We start from the raw sequence: 20,209 nt of genomic DNA on the forward strand, positions 1-20,209 counted from the left end.
AAGCTAATTAACAAATAACAATGAGGTTGAGATTGATATCAAAATTTTAATTTCACAAATATATTGATATGAATTTAAACGTAGAGTTGATTGAAGGTAATTAAATTAAAATTTTAATTGTGTAATCACACTAAATTACCTCATTCAAGAGTAAAGAAAGAAATTAAAATTTTAATTATGTAATTGTACCAAATTCATAACTGAAAAACAAGCTGTATTTTTAAATAAAAATATTAAAATTAACAAAACTCATAAATATAAAAATTATAAATGAGAAAAAAAATGGATAGAGGAAGAGTTGAGGAAGGATTGAGAAAGAGTTGAGGAAGAATTGAAGAAGAGTTGAGGAAGACGTCAGGAAGGGTCGAGGAAAATTTGAAGAAGGGTTGAGGAAAGAGTTTAAGGGGGTAAAACTATGATTATGATAACCCTTCCTCCAAACATGCCCTTGAGATTTAGGACATCCCAACCGTTTCTTTTCCAAAGCCCATGCTAGTTTTTTGGTTGCAAAATCTAAAGAAATCTTTAGGTATAAAAAGAAGAGCTTGATCTTTCTAATTTGACAAAATAAATTTTAAAAGTAGGTCCATATATAATCGAGACTTCTTACTGTTACAAAATTGTTGGAAAAAAACAAACCCAAACCAGATAATACAATATACTTGATATCATCGTTAATACACTATACACCTTTGATACATTTTAAGTATATCGAAGAAATGTGAACTAATCCTTCAAACGTTAGAGAAATGTGTGATTAAGAGAGTTCAATCCAACTAATATAGTTCACAAGGTTACTTCAAATTATATTTTATTTGCATTATAAATTTATTTTCTTAATTACGACCTCTCATAAAACAAAACCACCTTTCTTTTTCAAACCGCTATAATATCCTTCTCCTTCAATTTTCAACCTTTCTTTTCCTCTTTTAACCCTTTCTTGTTCTCTTGCTTCTATAATCTATACCCTAAAACTAAGACAGCTTGATTAGTACTCCATAAATAATTTTCTTTTCTCTTTTTCTTTAGCTCTTCTATGCATCATCGAACTCTTCGCTTCAAGCAATCCACAAGTTTCCATGCATTTTCCGCTGCCATGAGGTATAATTTCTTCTCTCTATGGTGTTCTTTTTTTCTTTTTCTTTTTTTTTTAATTTTCGACTAGAATTGGGAGATTTTATCATCGTTATCGAAATTATCAAGCCTCCATGTGTCTGCTGTAGAGTAAATCGATGGTCCAGATTCGTGATGAATCTTCCCAATAATTTCTAAGTAAAAAGTAGAGTATCTAAGTTGCAAAGTGAAAAAGCGTGTGACATGCTTCAAATATCATATTCATAAATAATAATACGACATAAGTTGAGAAAATGTATTTATAAATGGTTTTAGATTGAGGCCAGATTTGGCATTAGATTATGTTCTTACCAATTTTTATTTGAAACAAGCACTAATCTTATAAGTAAACCTTTAAATCTATTCCGTTTTCGGAGGAATGACAGAATTTACGTTTCATTTTTCATGATGAAATTTAATACAGAATATGATATACGTTATGGCATGCAAGACCATATATGAAAACAACTAATAATACAGCTCACTACACACAACGCAAAGAACAACTCTGCCCTTACCCACTCTTCATCACTTACTCGTTGTAAGTTTAATTCAATCCTTCCTTTTCTTTGTTTTTCCTTTGGTAGATTATTTTTTTTTTTTTTTTTTTTTTTTTTTGATAATCATGTGTTCTTTTACTAATTTTGTTCGCCGTTCAATTAAATTTTTAGGCTTTGGTTTTTTTTATTATATTCTATGTTCAATCCTAATTTCTAATCTCTTTGGCAATAATTTCTTTCATTTTTTTCCAGAAGTTAAATTTGAATAGTTTTTTGTTAATATTTTTTGTATTTATAAATCAAATGTGGAATAATTTTTAATAGTTTTCCGTTTTTGTGTAATAGTAATTACACCTATAATACATTTAAATACCATTAACATTTGTCACTTACTAGCCATTTCATTTTACATTGATAACATTTGAATACAGGGGTATCATGGCAGTCTCAAATTATTCTTTTTTTTTTTTTTACTTTTTTTTTTCTCTATACAAAAATCTAAGTATTTATATGAAAAGTTTGTAAATGTTTAAGTTCCATCGGCCATCTAATTGATATTAGGCCTCAATGTTAGATTGACCATTAAATTTGACATAAAAGTTTGGAGTTGTGGTGATGAATGGAGAAAACAGATTTCGTAATTATCGTACTTTAAGTTGTACCTTTAGTTAATGACAACAAGAATAACTATAGTAATATAAGAAAATCAAGTGAAGGCATATTAATTTTTGGTAATCTAGTTCGATGACTTAACATTTACATTTGGGGTCCTTAGATCATATATTGCTTGTGTAGTAATTGACGATTAAAATGTTATAACCGTGGAAAAACAACACTCTATTTGCTATATTTTGTAAATATTTTGTTAAATTTGCTATTTTTGATAATTTCTCTTTTAAAAAATTGTTTTTGTTTTTGGAATTTAGCTAAGAATCAACCCTTGTACTTAAAAAAATATTCAAATTATTATAAAAATTAAAAGGACATGAACAGATTTAAACTAAAAAAACAAACCCTAAATAATTAATAAAATAAGATTTAATAAGTAATTTATGTTCTTTAGTTCTTTTTCAGGCCATGATTATTATAGCAACAATATTTGCATTTGCATTGGGGATTGTTGGATGGATTTATGTAGCACTCAAACCACCAAGCCCAAAGATATGTGGAACACCAAATGGTCCTCAAGTAACTTCACCTAGAGTTAAGCTCAATGATGGAAGGCATTTGGCCTACAAAGAATTTGGAGTTCCCAAGGAAAAGGCTCAATACAAGATCATTCTTTCACATGGCTATAATGCTTCCAAAGATATGCACATAGCTGTTTCTCAGGTATGACCCTCTCACTATTCTAATCCTCTTCTTTATGAATGTCTTTTCCTAACAAGTTTGATGTTTTAAAGACTCACATAGCTACGGTTATTGAGAGGTTCATAAATCTATTAGACATCACTTACGATCACAGTGTTTTTATTGATGTTGCCGATTAGCTAAAATTAGAAATGTATTGATTTATCATGTGTGAACCTCAAAGTTGTATACGTATTTATGTTATTTACATTATATATGACTTTATATAAACTCTCTGACGCAGTATAATAAACTATTCTCTTCCTTTGTTAGCAGACGTAGTTAGTTAACACGTTGTTAGCGGATGTATGTGTCAATTTTCCTACCTTTTATGTTTTATGTTATTTTTTGTTGGTTGATTTTCCATAACCATATCGATAATAATGAATGATTTTAGGAATTTATGGAGGAGGTTAAAGCATACATGGTAATATATGACAGAGCTGGTTATGGTGAGAGTGATCCATATCCATCACGCTCAGTAAAGACAGAAGCATTTGACATCGAAGAATTAGCAGACAAATTGAAGCTTGGAAGCAAATTTTATGTTATTGGATGTTCACTGGGAGCATACCCTATATGGGGTTGTCTAAAATACATTCCACACAGGCATATAATTATAACTATATTTAATTTTTTGTCTCTACTATATTAATTAATTTATAATTATTGTTTTTCACTTTGATTAAATATCTTAATTAATTAATTTTGCAGACTCCTAGGAGCTTCCTTGGTAGTTCCTTTTGTGAATTATTGGTGGCCTTCCATTCCATCAACATTATCAATACAATCATTTTGGAAACTTCCTTTATGTTTCAAGTTTACATTTGGAATTGCACATTACACTCCTTGGTTATATTATTGGTGGACCAAACAAAAATGGTATCGATCAACGGGGATAGAAGTTTTGTTTACTAATTCAGATTTGGAGATATTAAAGGACGTCGTGAACTGCCCAACAAATTTTAAGGTATTTTTCTTATTTATTTCAAATAAATCTTACCATCCTTTATTTTCTTTTTCTTTTTGGAAATGTATTGATTGTGTTTTCATCCGTGGGTGCTACAATATAGCAAAATTATGTATTACTTTTGCAGAAATTTTATAAATTGGTTAATACTTGTTTGATTATATATTTGTACAATTGAATTGAATGTAGTAAAAAGGTCTTTTTTAATGATTAAAGTTAGTAGTCAAATAAAATTTTCGGATGATCAATTTGTTTTTAAACATTACAAATGAACTAAGATGTTTTTAAATATAGTAAAATATCTTTGATAGATAAATGTTGAAAGACGTTGATAGATTACCCTGCCATCTATTACCGATCCAAAATAACTCTCATATTTTCCAAACGTCATATAATAATTATGGTTTCAAAGAACATATGTTTCATATAATTTCTGTACTCAAAAATAATTGTTTGGAACATTTCTATGTCTCTTCTAATATTTTTACTTCCAACCAAGTTCAGGAAAAAATAAGACAGCAAGGTGATTATGAATGTCTTCATCGAGACGTATTGGTTTCTTTTGGAAAATGGGAGTTTGATCCCACTGAATTGACAAATCCATCCACTGAGAGTATAAGATCTGTTCATATGTGGCAAGGCGGTGCAGATCGTGTCATCCCGATCGAATTTAGTCGTTTTGTGGCACAGAAACTTCCATGGATACAGTATCATGAGGTTCCCAATGCTGGCCATTTAATAGTTCATGAAGGTGAAAGCCTTAAAGCCATAATAAGGGCACTTATAGCTGAATAACTTTATTCTCCTTCTGCTCATTTACTATACTGTTCTTTGTGCTCTTAGTTTTCTGAGGTGTTTGGACTATATATGTTAAGAAAGCTTCGTTATAGTGACGGATCATATTTTTTTAATTTATTATTTTGAGTTTAAGTTTCTCTTCTTATAAATATAGTTATGTTGTATCTAAAAAGGGAACATGTGGTCTATTTTGAATACATTTTTAAGTGTTCAAATAAAATATTTGATAACTATTTTAAATCGTATTTATATATAAAAAATTTAAACAAAAATGAGTTTTTTGAAAACACATCTCATGTCAATCCAAATCGACATGTGTTGTTTGGAGTAACACGAGTCGAAGTGATGGCCTCTTTTGTTTCTAACAGAGAGGTTTGTACAGAAGTTTTATTATGATCTTCACTTATGAATACTTACATGAATCAAGTTCTTTATATAGAGGAACTTGGTAACTGATTTGTAACTAATTAGCTACTAAGTTATAACAGAATGAGGGTTTATCAACTCTTAATACTCCCCCTCATCAAGTTAGAAGATGTGAATGTCAATGATTCCTAATTTGGACGTTAGTCGAGATAGCGTAGATGATGGTAGTACTTCAATGAACATATCTACTAAGTGTATGTTGGATTTGATGAGTAGGAACCTTGAGAAATCCATCAACAATCTTATCTCAAATGAAGTGGTAATAAATCTCTATATGTTTGGTTCCTTGATGAAATGTTGGGTTACAAGCAATTGCAATTGCTGCTTGGTATTCAGCTTTTGCAGAGGAACTTGAGACAGTTGCTTGTTTTTTGGATTTCCGAGAGATTATAGAATCTCCTAAGAAAATGCAGAACTCAGTTATGGATCTTCTAATGTGAAGACCATGCTCCCCATTCGGCATCACTGAAAAGCCTTTAGAAGAAAGCAGGTAATTAGTTTTATTAGAACACCTTTATGTTGAAGATCTTTTTAAGTATTTCAATATAATAAATGGTGTGCAGCATCTAAATGGGTTTCTGTGGGTTTTTGGATGAATTGGTTGAGGCGAAGAATGACAAAGCAAATGTTTGGTATGGATATTTTAGAGATATATTAGTCTTCCATAGTCTTATGTAACAAGTAATGTCCTCTTCAATAAGGAGTTCTCCTTCATCTTTTGAATCCCATAAGAAGGAATCGAATATATTTAGGGTCCGTTTGGTAGCGATCATGTTTTTCGTTTCCTATTTCTAATTTTTTAAAAAACAACGATAACGTTCTCTGTTTTTCGTTTTCAAAATAATTAGAAACGTTCTTAAAAACTTGAATTTGGGGAACAAAAGAGTTTCTCCTATTCCCATTTATCTTAGTTCTCAGATTTCGTGATTTGTCTTTCTTTTCTCCTATTTGTCTTCTCTCTTCTCCTCCGATGTTTCTCTTCGTTCTTCGGCTAGGGCTCCATTTCTCCGTTCGCCTTCTTCAATCTCTTACTCATTCCATCTCTTCGTTCGCCTTCTTCATTCTCCGATCATGGTGGCTCTTCCTACTCCGTGAAATTCAATTCCTCATGGCAGCAGATCTACAAGTGCAAGAGAAAAAAATAATAAAAAAAAGATGGGATGGGTAACGCAAACGCAGGATGGGTAACTCAATCCCTTACGGCAGAAGAGAGATTATGGAGAAAAGGATTTCGGTGAATTGCTGCAAGTGCAAGAAAAAAAATAGAAAAATATGGTTTTTTTTAAGTTCCCCTTTTTTTCCACTTGCGAAAGAGACAAACAAACGCAAATAGTTGAAGGAAGATAAAGGAAATTTGATCCATGGTCGGTGTTTTGCCCATTCCTTTTTGGTGTTGCCATAACTGGCCCCTTGATTACCAAGATGACTACCGAATTTTCTGAGGAAGAGGTGAAGAATTCTCCCTTTGTACGGAGGCACAATCAATGAATCCTTTAATGGGGGGATTAGTGGCATTGGAAAATTTTAGATGTTTTTCATTTGTCACTGAGTTGCTTTTCATCTGTTGAAATATGTTTATGGGTGATTTTGAAGGTGATAACAATTTTAGATTATTGACCTTTCGGTGAAGTAAATTAGGATCATGTTGGTGTATTCATCTGTCATATGATTGAGAATTGTAAGAAAAAGTGCACGTTTTAAAGTATATCCGATAGCATGTTGCACAATTCACAATTATATGTTTAATGTAGGACATTATTAAGAAAACAAGAAATAAAAAACACGAAAAAAGAAACAGTTATCAAACATGTTTGCTGTTTATGTTTATTTTTTTCAAACATATTTTTATTTCTTGTTCTAAAAAAAGAAACAACGAACAAAAAACAAAAAATGGAAAACAGAAAACGAAGAATGGAAATGTTACCAAACCGGCTCTTAGTTTCCAGATAATTGTGTAGGAATTGAATCCCATGACAGGAAGCGGTTTATCATTGCTCTTTTTTAAAAAAAAAATTACGAAGATGAAATTGTACATAATTAAATTAAAGGAAGATTATAAAAAATGGCAAATTTGACAAACTATTCACAAAATATAGCAAAAGTATAGATTCTATAAATAATAAACATTGATATGCTTCAATTATGACATTGATAAACAGCGATAAAAATTTAATTATGATAAACAACAGTAGAAATTTAATTATCAATTTCTATCATTGATAGAATAATTTTTTTAATATTTTATAAATATTTAATTTATTTCACTATATTTGAAAGTAAATTAAACCTACACAAAACACATCGCATATGGTAAAATCTAATTTGGGGCTAAATTTCAATTTACAAATTAATTACCTTTGAAGACGGCCATTCTTCACATTTATCTCTAAATCTTGATCTCCTCATTTCTCATAAACTAATTTAGTATAACTAAATAATAATCAATTAATTTAATGATTAAGTGATTAATTTACTTGAATATCTCATATTTAATTTAATATAAATTTAATCATATTCAAAATTCACTTCTCTTTCATAACTTTTATCAAATATGTTGACATTAATATAGAAAAGTTTTTATATAAATTCTAGATAAATTTTTATAAATATAATAAACTAATGAAAAATTTACGACTCGCCTGACAAAATGAAAATATCCATAAAGGTGGTCATCTTTTAAAAATATTCCGATTTTATGATCTCTTCTTCCTCTAGGATTTTTTTCCTTTGCATCGTCTTTTTTTCTCTTTCTTTTTTCTACTGTCTTTTTTCCAAACTGTTTTAAGATGATACACAAGAGAAATATAAAACATTTTTAGATTTGAATTTAACTCTTTTATTTAAGAAATATGAAATAAAGCAATGATAAGAAACATGCTTAATAGATTTAAGTAACCAAATTTAAAGGCGTGTACAAAAATAGTACCAAAAGAATCTTAAAAAAATCATTGGACAGTCAAATATAAACGATCGTGTATAAAAAAAATAAACGATAAACGATCGTGTATAAAAAAATCTAATCGTGTACAAAGGATCTTAAAGAAAAATCGTTTAAATTTGATTATTCAAATACTAAATCTAAACAATTATGTTAGGAAACGTGACAAACCAATAGCCAAATAACCACAAAGTAAGCAGCGACAAAAGTAATATGTGATACAAATTACAGCACGCTTGGAGGAATTTTATCGAGCAAATTCAAGATACAAATTAATATGCTCTGTCATATCAGACTTTAATATTGACCAAACACCAAGGAACTGAGAGAACATTAATGCCTCTTATACCGAAACCAAAACTACCGAAAACCGCCTCTTTTAATCGGAGACCTATGTGTCGAACACCCACTCAACAATTGAATGACCCACGGCTAAACCATATGATCTACGCTTGAGTACGATGAAATCCGCTGCTGAATGACGCTAAGACCAATCAAAACCTCGACAAAAATCGCCACGCAACTGCCCGTCGAATCACGCCGTAGCTGCCCAAAAACCGAGACCCAAACGCCCGAAAATGCCACCTCTAACCCGACGGAAACAACCCGTCGAAGTTGGCTGTCTCTTCGCCGAAAATCGTGACACAACCGCCGCGACCTAAACGCCCAAGACCCGAGCGTTCCAAACCGCTGTGGACGCCGACCTGTAGTGCGCCGTCAACGTCGCTCTCTCTCTCTTCTCTGTGAATTGCGGCGGCCTCTATGTCTTTTTCAATTTCTTCTTTTCTTTTTAATAACCTATAGGAAGAAGATAAGCTTAATTTCAAAAATGCCATTGAAGCATAATTATAGTTTTATCTTCAATTAAAAAAACCCAATTTAAACCTACTTACACATTCGTCTTTTTACAAATTATCCAAACAATAACCAAATAATAGTTAACAATAGCGTTGTTGACGGGACATTCTTCTTATTTTTCCGGTACACTTTTTCTATTTTCGAAATTGTGTAAATATTTTATGGTTTTGTTATATTTTTTAAAATATTCCTAAATTCTATTTATATTAATTTAATATTTAAATAAAATTCAAATGTATTTATTCTCCAAAATAAAAATGCAAACCAAAATCTCAATTTAAATTAATTCCATTTCAAGTGTCTAAAAATAAATTCCATTTTTGATAGTTCCTCAAATGTTATATCTTCTGGCTTTTTTGGTTTATATTTCATTGATCATAACGAAAATATATATAAAATGCAGGAATGGAAAACACTTTTTAAATTAATTCCATTTCAAGTGTGTTAAAATTTTAAAAATAAATGATGTTTTTGTAAAATGACACAGAATCAATAAAAGGTTCACCATATAGAGATTTTTTTAAAAAATATTATCGAAATTATTGATGTCCATTAGTGTTAATATCTAAAATTATGCTATATTTTATAAATATTATTATCCCTTTTGTTATATTTGAAGATACTTAAAACATGTATTTATTATGAAATAAGAGAGTAAAGAACACAGAGTTAGAAAGAAAATAGATACAGAATGTATTCCCAATTTAATTGTATTTCTCAAAGGTCTCAATGATCACTACTTACAGAGTTTACGAGATGTAAAAAACGGTAAACATACGGCGAAGATAATGAAGAACATATTTAAGGAAAAAGAGTATATTATTCATATTTTTTAAAATCCGCATCATTAAATCTAATCTTTTGTTAGGAAAACCTTTGTGGGACAAAATTATAGTGATAAAAAGAACTATCTTAATCACATTTGAGAACTCCTTTATTATAGGTGAATCCTCATAACAATAATAAAAATGACTTCGATTAAACAAATTGGTAAGTAACCCCAAGAAAGTTAAATGTTTTTACTTGGAAATGTTGATAAAAAATTCAAGAAGAAAAGAGAATTTGTTCCTAACTTAGGATTTCTAGTTCTCCAAAATATAATTGATTAAACTAGATTGAAAGTTCTAAATATGCATTCTAACACAAGGGCACAAAAAGAAAAAAAACAAACATAAAGCTCGAGAGATGAAACTTTATAAGAAATTTTATTCATATTCAAGTGAGGTGGTATAAAAAAAATGTAGAAACTACAACCATATATATCAATGAAAAATGTTATAAAAAATAACACTACATTTAATGTTTATGTCATTTCAACTACTCTAATAATAAATGAAACTACGTAAACCTAAAGCGATACATATACAAATTTAATCACTTTCATGAATCTAAATTTCTAGATTCATCACGTCACGAACCGGCAAATTCTTGAAGGGTTACAACTCTCCCTGTTTGAAAGCTTAACTTGAGAGGTAAACCCTTTAATTCTCAAACTCCTGATTTAATGTCAAGTATTTTCCATATCATTAAAAACATAGCTTGAGCTTCAATTGAGCTTGTTTTAGCTGATTGAGTTTCACATTTATGTTGTAGAACTTCATGGTCCTTGTGGATCAGCTACTTAATTATCCAATAGTCAAAGGAAAAAGATGGGCATCACGTTTACTTCCCTTGATCATGAAACATCACTGGATAACTCTCGGTTGTCACATGCAAATTTAGTGTGCTAACTTCTCAAATATTGTTGCAGGTAACACCTTCGTCAATCTGTCTTTCGAGTCATGTTTTGAAGAAAGGTTGTTAGATAGTAATGCTGACATTTGACGCTTCATTGTCTTCATATAAGAACACTATGCATAGCCTCCTTCATCATTCAAGATGTCATCATGGATTTGAAGTAGTTGTTATGATCTGCTTCATATACTGTGTCACAATATAATTTTTTTCCTCCTGTACCAAGTAAAATGTCTATGATCTACCTCACATGGATTAGATAAATTAATAACATACATCTTCACAGTCAACTACATCACAATTAAATCTATTAGAATAAAAAAACTTCATGTGAGTTGATTCTCATAACACATGTGTAACTCTATTTCATTATATCTTTCTTCGAAAGAATATTATATTTAATTAACAAAATTACTAAAAATATTATAGATGGTAGTATATAGACTAGCCGGTAAAGATATATAAATGCACTTATTTATTTCTACAATTCTTCAAGGCCAAAAATATTTTGTTATTTTATGATCTATGATCGTTAAGGAATAAAATATGTTATGGAGGGGTCTCAACTATTGTTATTGAAAGTTCGAGAGGTAACTCATTGTTTGTAACAATACTATTGCTCATTTCACTATGCATTAATTTAAATCGTCAAGATATTTGTGTTTAAGTTCAGTCTGCTAACTTTGCTCGGAATACAGTTTTATAAGAGTTTTTCTGTTTTGTTTGCTATATTTGTCACTTGTGGTGAATTGTTCGAAATGACTAACATGTAGCAAATTGAAACTACACATAATTAATTTTTATTACCGTTACGTTTTGGAGTTGTGTTAATCATAGAGAATAACCGACTTTGGCTATTTAACACCGAGGTCGCATTGATTCGACTTTCATGGTAGTGAGATTTATCCACGACACAGCAACCTATGTGTTAGATTGTATGGAATATCAGTATTTCATTGATGATTCATCCATAATAATCACAGATTACAACCCTATATATAACCATATTAAAACACACTAAAGGAAAGAATATATAAGAATAATATAATATTTCCTAAGAATAATATTTCCCAAAAATACTCTAATTATGTCAATACCCTCCCTCAAACTAAAGATTATAACAAACTTGAGTTTGTTAGGAAAACTTACTAAGCAAATCAGTAGATATAGGATAGAATCAGGAACCCACGAAGAACAAAATCACAAAGAACTTCTAGGCGGGAGACAGATCCCACGAAGAACGAAAGGAAGAACTTCTGAGATGGAGACATAGATCCTTATATAAAGATCTATAAAAGAACCTACGAAGTTTGTAAGTAATTTTACAAACTGAATCACAACGGAGGACAGAGAGCTTCGTCTTGAAGCAAACGGAGATCGGAGAATGGGGCGGTGGAGAGTAGAACATGAGACTAGATTTTACGGAGACCGAAGAGCGGCTGAGAAAGGGGGTTTTGTTGTTTTCACGGAGAGTAGACGGAGCTGATGCAGATGGTCGACGGATTGATTTTTAGGGATGACGGATGAGTTTCGCTGAGGGAATGCGACAGAGTTGCAAAGTTGAAGGCGGCGGCGGCGACGGACAGAGCTAAAACGACGGAGTTTTGTTGTTGATCGCTGTCGAAAACAGTGATCTGAGCTACGCGGGGACATCACTGTGCGTGGTCGGGATCGTTCGTGGACGGAGTTTCAAGCTCGGCTTCGGAGGTGACGGAGAAGCCAACGATCGAAACTTTTCGACTGAGACAATAAAGAGATTTCGGCTTCAGATGCGATGGGCGGAGGTTCGCGGACGGCGGATGGAGAGGGAGTCACCGCAACGAAACGCGACGGGGAGCGGAGCTTCGCAGACGGCGGACTGTTCAACAATGACTGGGTCGTTGTCAGAGCTGAACAGAAGAGAAGAAAGTGGAGGCTTGTTCACGGGCGAAGAAGAAGAAAGGGGAAGGGTTTTTTTTTTTAATGTGGAAACAAATAGTAGAATGAGAGATTACATTTTGGTCTGCTGGGTCTGCCTCCGTCAATGACTAGTCATAGACGGAGGCAGAGATCGAACAATGAGAAAGAAACCTAAAGCTCTGATACCATGTTAGATTGTATGGAATATCAGTATTTCATTGATGATTCATCCATAATAATCACAGATTACAACCCTATATATAACCATATTAAAACACACTAAAGGAAAGAATATATAAGAATAATATAATATTTCCTAAGAATAATATTTCCCAAAAATACTCTAATTATGTCAATACTATGTTTAAGCTACCTGAAACACATCTTATTCAAAAGTTAGCAATCCTTTCTCCACAATGTTATTTTTAATTTAGGTTTGGTTTTTTTTTCGTTAAAAAAATTGTGTAGGTTTCTTTCCAAAATTTCAATTCTGTTAAAGAAACTGGCCTCAATTTTCTTGTCAAATTTTGAAAACAAAATCAATTTTTTCTCCATAGATAATGAAACTGTAAAATTTATTGGTGAAAGTACTCTTAAACCAAAAATAAAGAACTAACCATGATCAGGTAACTATTTCATTTTCTACTTCTGGTTTATTTTATTTTCTCTTCATTTTGTACGATGATTGCATTTTTCTAAAATACAAGAGTTGAATTCTTAATCCAATTTGAAAACAAGAACAAGTTTTTAAACACTACTTTTTTTAAAAAAGAATTGACTTGGTTTTTTAAAATGTTGATGAAGAGTAAATAACAAAGCGTAAAATTTAGACACGAGATGAATATTTGTATGCTTTATTAAAAAAAGAAGTTGTTACCAACCCGAGCCTTTCTTAACCATTTTATATTTGATTTTTGAAAATTACAATTGTTTTCTTTCAAGTACTCACAATTTTCAAATTTCCAATATAGACATTTGAATTTCAAACCATTTTAGGGTAATCAAACAAGGCCTTAGAATTAAAATGCTTTAAAAAGATGTTACCAAATGAGACTTAAACATAATTAGTAAGGCCAAAGGACCTAATTAGTTATAAGTAGTTATTGAAGAGAAACGTTAGGAACCAACTAAATAATCAAAGAAACAAATTGGCAGCACAACTACCAACAAATTCTCTTAGTTTGTTGCCCTATAATTTCTTGTGTTCAGTTATAATTACCAACCCCTTCCTTCCTTTCCATATTTATAGTTATTTAGAGATAGATTTGAAACTTGGGTTGATCACACATCCTCCATCCCCGACCAATTCTCGCCCATGTCCTTTCAACTCTTGTGTTCATCATAAGGTTAATTACCATTCCTTCTCTCTCTCTCTCTCTCTCTCTCTCTCTCTCTCTCTCTCTCTCTCTCTCTCTCTCTCTCTCTCTCTCTCTCTCTTTGTACTGTTCAGTTCATTATTGTCTTTGTAGCCTATTTTATACATATACTTTGTAGGATTTATATATATATTTGTTTGGTTTGGTTTGGTTTGGTTTTTACAGGGAATTGATGACTAATAGTGGTGAAGCAATTGGAGTATCATTATTTGTAGTGGGGATTGTTGGATGGGTTTATAAATCACTTAAACCTCCAGCTCCAAAGATATGTGGAACGCCAAATGGGCCTCCAATAACTTCACCGAGAATTAAGCTCAATGATGGAAGGCATTTAGCCTACAAAGAAGTTGGAGTTCCTAAGGAAAAGGCAAAATACAAAGTCATTTTGTGTCATGGCTATGATACTTCAAAACATATGCACCTAGCTCTTTCACAAGGACGACATTACACATTGAATTAACTAGCGTATGCATTTTTATCATACTTAAATAAGTTTTGATATTATGGATGACTTTTTATATATGATGATTAGGAGTTTATGGAGGAGCTTAATGTATACATATTACTATATGATAGAGCTGGTTATGGAGAGAGCGACCCATATCCATCACGCTCGGTAAAATCAGAAGCATTTGACATTCAAGAATTAGCTGACCAATTGGAACTTGGCAACCAATTTTATGTACTTGGAGCTTCCTTGGGGACATACCCTGTTTGGAGTTGCCTAAAATACATTCCACACAGGCAAATATAAAATTATTTTTTTAAGAATTTCATCATCAGTTATTGTATATATTTCTTGGAAGGGTAATGAATTAATTAAATTTACAGACTCCTAGGAGCTTGCTTGGTAGTTCCTTTTGTTAATTATTGGTGGCATGCAACTCCATCAGCTTTAGCAAAAAGATCATTTGAGCAGCTTCCTAAATCTTTCCAACTTACATTTGGAATTGCACATCACACACCCTGGTTATATTACTGGTGGACCAAACAAAAATGGTTCCCTTCAATGATGGATGAAGGGATGTTCACTGATTCAGATTTCGAGTTATTCATGGGGGTCATGAACACCCTCGATAATCGACCCGTACGTACGCTTTTCTACTCCTTCAAGTCAACACATGTTAATCTTATTATTAATAATGTATCATGTTAAATTTGTATGATGTATTATTATTTGTGACACAGGAAAAAAGAAGACAACAGGGGGAACATGAAAGTCTTCATCGAGACCTATTTGTATCATTCGGAAATTGGGATTTTGATCCAATTGAAATGGCAAATCCATTCACTCATTGTAATAGTAATAAGAGTTGTGTTCAAATGTGGCAAGGTAGTGCAGACCGTGTCGTCCCGGTCGAATTGAATCGTTTTCTAGCAAGGAAACTTCCATGGATTGAGTATCATGAGATTCCCAATGCTGGCCATATGTTATTTCATGATCATCGAAGCTTAGAGGCCATCATGAGGGCACTTCTACCTCCATAACTTTTAAAGTATAAAAGTTAAATAATGCATATATTTTGTATCAAGGAACTTTGTATAACGTTTTATCGAGGAACCCTTTATAGTTTGTTCAATAAAACAATGCATGATTTTGTTTCTACAAGTTAAAAATACAATTTCATCTTTAGACTTTCATGAATTGTTATCTTACTTGTCATTTTGTAACCGATTAGTTTTTGAACTTTAATATAGAACAAGTATATGTTTTAAAATTTATCATAGCCTTTCAATATTGTTGGTATCAAACCCTTTTAATAAAGTTCAAATTCATTACGATTCATTTCAAATTTCATTTTTAGGGAGAAGACACTACTACAAAAACTGACTCTCTTGACGGTTTGAAACTGTCAAGAATGAGTATTCTTGACGTTTTCAAAACCGTCGTTGAATCCAGTGTCAAGAAATGCCATTTTCTTGACGGTTGTAAAAAGTGTCAAGAATTGATATCGTTGACACTTTTTAACCGTCAAGTATTCAATTTTTCATGACAGTTGAGAGCCGTCAAGAGAATACGTTTTTATGACTGTTTTAAACCATCAAGAATGAGATGATGAAGCCCGAAAACCGTCAAGAATACGATTATTCATGACATTTCAAAACCGTCAAGAGTAAATTTTTCATGACATTTTAAAACCGTCAAGTATTCAATTTTCATGACATTTACAAACCGTCAAGAGTTCAGTTTTCATGACATTTAATAACCGTCAAGAGTACTCTTTGCCATGACATTTGGAACCGTCAAGAGTGCTTTTTAATGACATTTTAGAACCGTCAAGAATTTTGTTATTTATGACATTTGCAAGCCATCAAGAAATATATTGTTAATGACATTTGAAAACCGTCAAGCAACTTTTCATTTTTTTAATTGTAATTTATTTTATATTATTCTTTCTGTATTATGCTCCCCTTGGTCCAAAAATTCAACTACATATAAACAACAAATATACATCAAATGGCAACTAAACATCATCCATTCAATATCATTTCCAAAACTTTGCATCATATTCATATATCATTAACAAAACCAATATATATATATATATATATATAAACAATTTCAACAGATTTCCAAGAATTGAACTAAACATCATCTATTTAACTAACCTAGCCCAAAAGTATATCATCCCCAATCCATAAACTTTCATAATGGCAACCCCCTACATATATGAACAGTTCACCTATCAACAATTCACCTAAACTCTAATCCTCTACAAAGTCTCAAAAGTATATCAATTAACCTCTACCCTCCAGATGAACATTTCAAAAAATCAGCCACAAAAAATAAAGTTAATTTCCTTTTGCAGAGATGACGTCATAAGTCCTAGATCACATGTACGAACCCAAAAACTCTACCAACTCAACCCGCACCTCATCTAACTCGGCTTGTGAGTATGATTTTCGTGTATCAATCTGTAGACATGCAAAATAAATGAATTAGTATTCATGAAAATTATTATACGTACAAAAGAAATAGTTTGATATATAACATACCGAATCCGAGATGACAATGCTTCCCCTATTTACAATTTCTCTCATATACTTCATGACATAGTATCCACACGTAGTGCTCCCGACTTGTAGTGGACACTATAAAAACAATAAATTAGAATAACGGACTAGTCTTAATTGCTAGTTATCTACAAAATACAATTGAATTTAAATATTTATACTTGCCTTTACTGTTCGCCATAAAGTTTGTTTCCTGCTTTTATTAATGTTCTTTTGCGAGTGAAATATTGCTATTGCTCTATTTTGCCAAGATAAGATTGCACATATCTTAGAATATTGTACATGCATTAGAATTAAGAGCACTACATGATATAAAAGATTAAACTTACGTGTCGGTTACATATCTTGTAGTTGCTTTTGATGTTGTCCTTAGCGAGTCAAGGTAAAACACTGTATCCTCATACGCATTTATAGCAAGCAGTGCCCAATGACCCCTAATTATACAAAAATGTAAGTACTATTTTATTGTAAATGCAACCAATACCCTAACTAAACTTACCCGGGATTAAAAGGAGCAAGAACTACTTGGTCGGGTTTGGACACCATCAATCTACTACACAAGTTTCGAATTCGAGATTCTTGTGTGTTTCCAGAAGAGATCAGGGACGGATCTACAAAGACATACTGCATATTTTCTTTCGAACCACTAACAGACGAATACAAGTACCTACAAAATATATAAACTCGTAAAAGAGATACATAAATTTAGATGCAAAGGAATGAAATCGACTTACATCATATAGGCCACCAATGTAAACGTTTTCACTTCGTTCATGTTACAAAGATCAACGATATCCTCTCGAAGCACAGAAGTCTTTCGACTATCGCCAAAAAGGTCAGCAGGTAGTGAAAAAGTGATGCTGGAATCTTTCTCCATTACCTTCTCAGCATATCTGAGAATCGACTTCAACGCTAATGGCAAAGTTGATGTCGATTCACATACAACTTCTGTAGGCATTTTTATTAAGTCCCTCTCCTAATTCAAGAACATCCAAATTCAGTAAGACGTACAATATTAGACATTCGAGTTTAATAGTGGATTACATACCTTCAAGACGTCCAACTCTGGTTCATTCATCTTCATCACCTCCTTCCCTTTCTTTTCCTTATGTTTTGGTTTGTCCAACGATTCCACTTCTATTCTCTTACCCTTCTCTTCAATCCCCTCTAACACTATTGGCCTTGAACAACTCCCGTGTGCAGACAACGGTGTAGATAAGTTTGAGCGAATTTGTGCCTCTAATTCACTAACTCGCCTACGGAGCTCTTCATTCTCAACTAGAATGTTCGCCTCATCTTTTGATGTTTTCTTAACTGAATGAAAGTACGTTGTTGGAGTAACGTATCCACAACCCCACGCACACGACCATTGTGCTCTTTCGTACCCAATGCTTGTGTTAATACATCATTCGAACAGTGTCTATTCACAGATGATGAATCTGTATTCATTGATATCTCATCCTAAAAAAGATAGCAAAATTAATGTAAGTTATAGAAATGATTGCTTATGTAATGGATAATTGAAATGTGTGATTTACATATAATGACTTACTATTTTATGGACGACTTGCTGAATGTCGTCGTTGTCGTACTGTCCTTGCTTGTTAACTCGAGCTTTCTTCCATAGTTTAGCTCGATCAACATAAACTTCATTTGAACCATCCTTCTTCATTCGAGAACATGGAGTTCAATTGGTAAACATATTAGCTTGTATGCCATTTTTGGTATAAAGCAAATTTACAAGAAACAAACAACAAACTTACAACTTTTTATGCAACCATTTACAAGAAACAAACCCCCCCCCCCCCAACTTTTTATACAACCACTTTTAACTAGTTCCAAACCCAACTTTAGAGTATGAGAGGTAGAACTTGCATTTACTTTTTTCTTTTTTCCTTTTTTCTTTTTATAAAACTTCAGCATTTTTGGACCATGGCCCATTCTTGTATCTATACTTTGTGCAAAGGTTTATTTGAGTTTAGAGAATTTGGACCAACTCAAAAATTTTCAATTGGTTGGATTGGTTATTATAAGATTCAAGAAATGTGGTCTCCAACATAATGCTTAGATTTTTGGCTTGTGTTAGATTATATAAAACTCTAAAAGAAGACACGGTTTATTTCTTTCACCTTTAATTCAAATTCTCCATTTTCATTTTTATGTTTTGGTTTTTCTATAAACAACCTTTTTCTTTCAACCAAAAAAAGAGAAATCACAGCATTCATTCCCTTTTCTTTGTTATTCTGTTTATATTATCTCAATTCATCCATATCATTTTTCTTCTTCTCTCTTTCAAATCCTTCCAAAACTGTGATAAAATGACAAAATGAGTATGATAAAATGAACTATGAACTCAAAATCAAAACTCAGAAATCAAAACTATGATAAAATGACTTCAATTTTGAACTCAGAAATCAAAACCATGGCAGCAAAGTCACTTCAATTTTGAACTCAAACTCAGAAATCAAAACTATGATAAAATGACTTCAATTTTGAACTCAGAAATCAGAACCATGGCAGCCAAGTAACTTCAATTTTGAACTCAAACTCAGAAATCAAAACTATGATAAAATGACTTACGGCGGTTGTCGTCAGGCGGTTGTCGTCGGAAGAGACGCGGCGGTTGTAGACGAAGCTGCTGTCGTCGGAAGAGACGCGGCGGTTGTAGTCGAAGCTGCTGTCGTCGAATCGGAAGAGACGCGGAGGTGATACGGCGGTGGTCGTCGTCGTCGTCGAAGGTTTCGTCGTCGTCGAAGAGACGCGAAGGTGATACGGAGGTGAATGGCGCGAGGTGGTGGCCTTTCGCGATGAGGAAGAAGAAGAATGAAAGCCACGCGAAGCGTCTAGGGTTTTTTTTAGATAAATAAATTTAATAATAATAATAAAATTTAAAAAATTTAAAAAATAATATAAAATAATAATAAAATAATAATATATTTTTAAAAAAATAGGTTTTTTTTAAAAACATTCTTGACGTTTTTAAAACGTCAAGAAATATCAATAAATTTGAAAATGAAATTTTTTGACGTTTTAAAACGTCAAGAATTTAACGACATTTCTTGACAGTTTTAAAACGTCAAGGATAAATATATACATTTGACGTTTTAAAAAAACGTCAAGAATATCAAACTCATGATAATTCTTGACGTTTTAAAAATGTCAAAAATGTAAAATAAACAACTTGACGGTTCCAAAACGTCAAGGAAACATTGCATATTACTTGACGTTTCAA

At 32.0% G+C, this 20,209-nt stretch overlaps 2 protein-coding genes across 4 annotated transcripts; one reads left to right on the forward strand and one right to left on the reverse strand.

The window, feature by feature from the left end:
• Window positions 1-951: 951 nt before the first annotated feature.
• Window positions 952-15,680, forward strand: LOC103500177 (uncharacterized). Of its 3 annotated transcripts, none has more exons than XM_051080015.1 (6): window positions 952-1,101; window positions 1,538-1,654; window positions 2,677-2,945; window positions 3,361-3,572; window positions 14,794-15,049; window positions 15,151-15,680. In XM_051080015.1, exons 3-6 carry the CDS (start codon window positions 2,691-2,693, stop codon window positions 15,448-15,450), a joined length of 1,023 nt encoding a protein of 340 aa, XP_050935972.1. In that variant the 5' UTR covers window positions 952-1,101; window positions 1,538-1,654; window positions 2,677-2,690; the 3' UTR covers window positions 15,451-15,680. The 3 variants fall into 3 exon arrangements, with proteins under 3 accessions (XP_050935972.1, XP_050935973.1, XP_016902785.2); XM_051080016.1 differs by lacking the exons at window positions 14,794-15,049; window positions 15,151-15,680 and adding exons at window positions 3,678-3,933; window positions 4,438-4,863 and having other exon boundaries at window positions 2,688-2,945; XM_017047296.2 differs by lacking the exons at window positions 1,538-1,654; window positions 14,794-15,049; window positions 15,151-15,680 and adding exons at window positions 3,678-3,933; window positions 4,438-4,863 and having other exon boundaries at window positions 1,027-1,101; window positions 2,688-2,945.
• A 732-nt stretch (window positions 15,681-16,412) lies between these two features.
• LOC127144284 (uncharacterized) lies at window positions 16,413-18,646 on the reverse strand. The gene is made up of 8 exons (XM_051080017.1): window positions 18,530-18,646; window positions 18,026-18,438; window positions 17,712-17,953; window positions 17,477-17,644; window positions 17,307-17,411; window positions 17,143-17,215; window positions 16,960-17,055; window positions 16,413-16,878 (listed from the first exon to the last, which is right to left on the reverse strand). Exons 2-8 carry the CDS (start codon window positions 18,059-18,061, stop codon window positions 16,795-16,797), a joined length of 804 nt encoding a protein of 267 aa, XP_050935974.1. The 5' UTR covers window positions 18,062-18,438; window positions 18,530-18,646; the 3' UTR covers window positions 16,413-16,794.
• Window positions 18,647-20,209: the final 1,563 nt, after the last annotated feature.

Source organism: Cucumis melo, chromosome 12 (genome assembly GCF_025177605.1).
Source record: "Cucumis melo cultivar AY chromosome 12, USDA_Cmelo_AY_1.0, whole genome shotgun sequence".
Taxonomy (NCBI): domain Eukaryota; kingdom Viridiplantae; phylum Streptophyta; class Magnoliopsida; order Cucurbitales; family Cucurbitaceae; genus Cucumis; species Cucumis melo.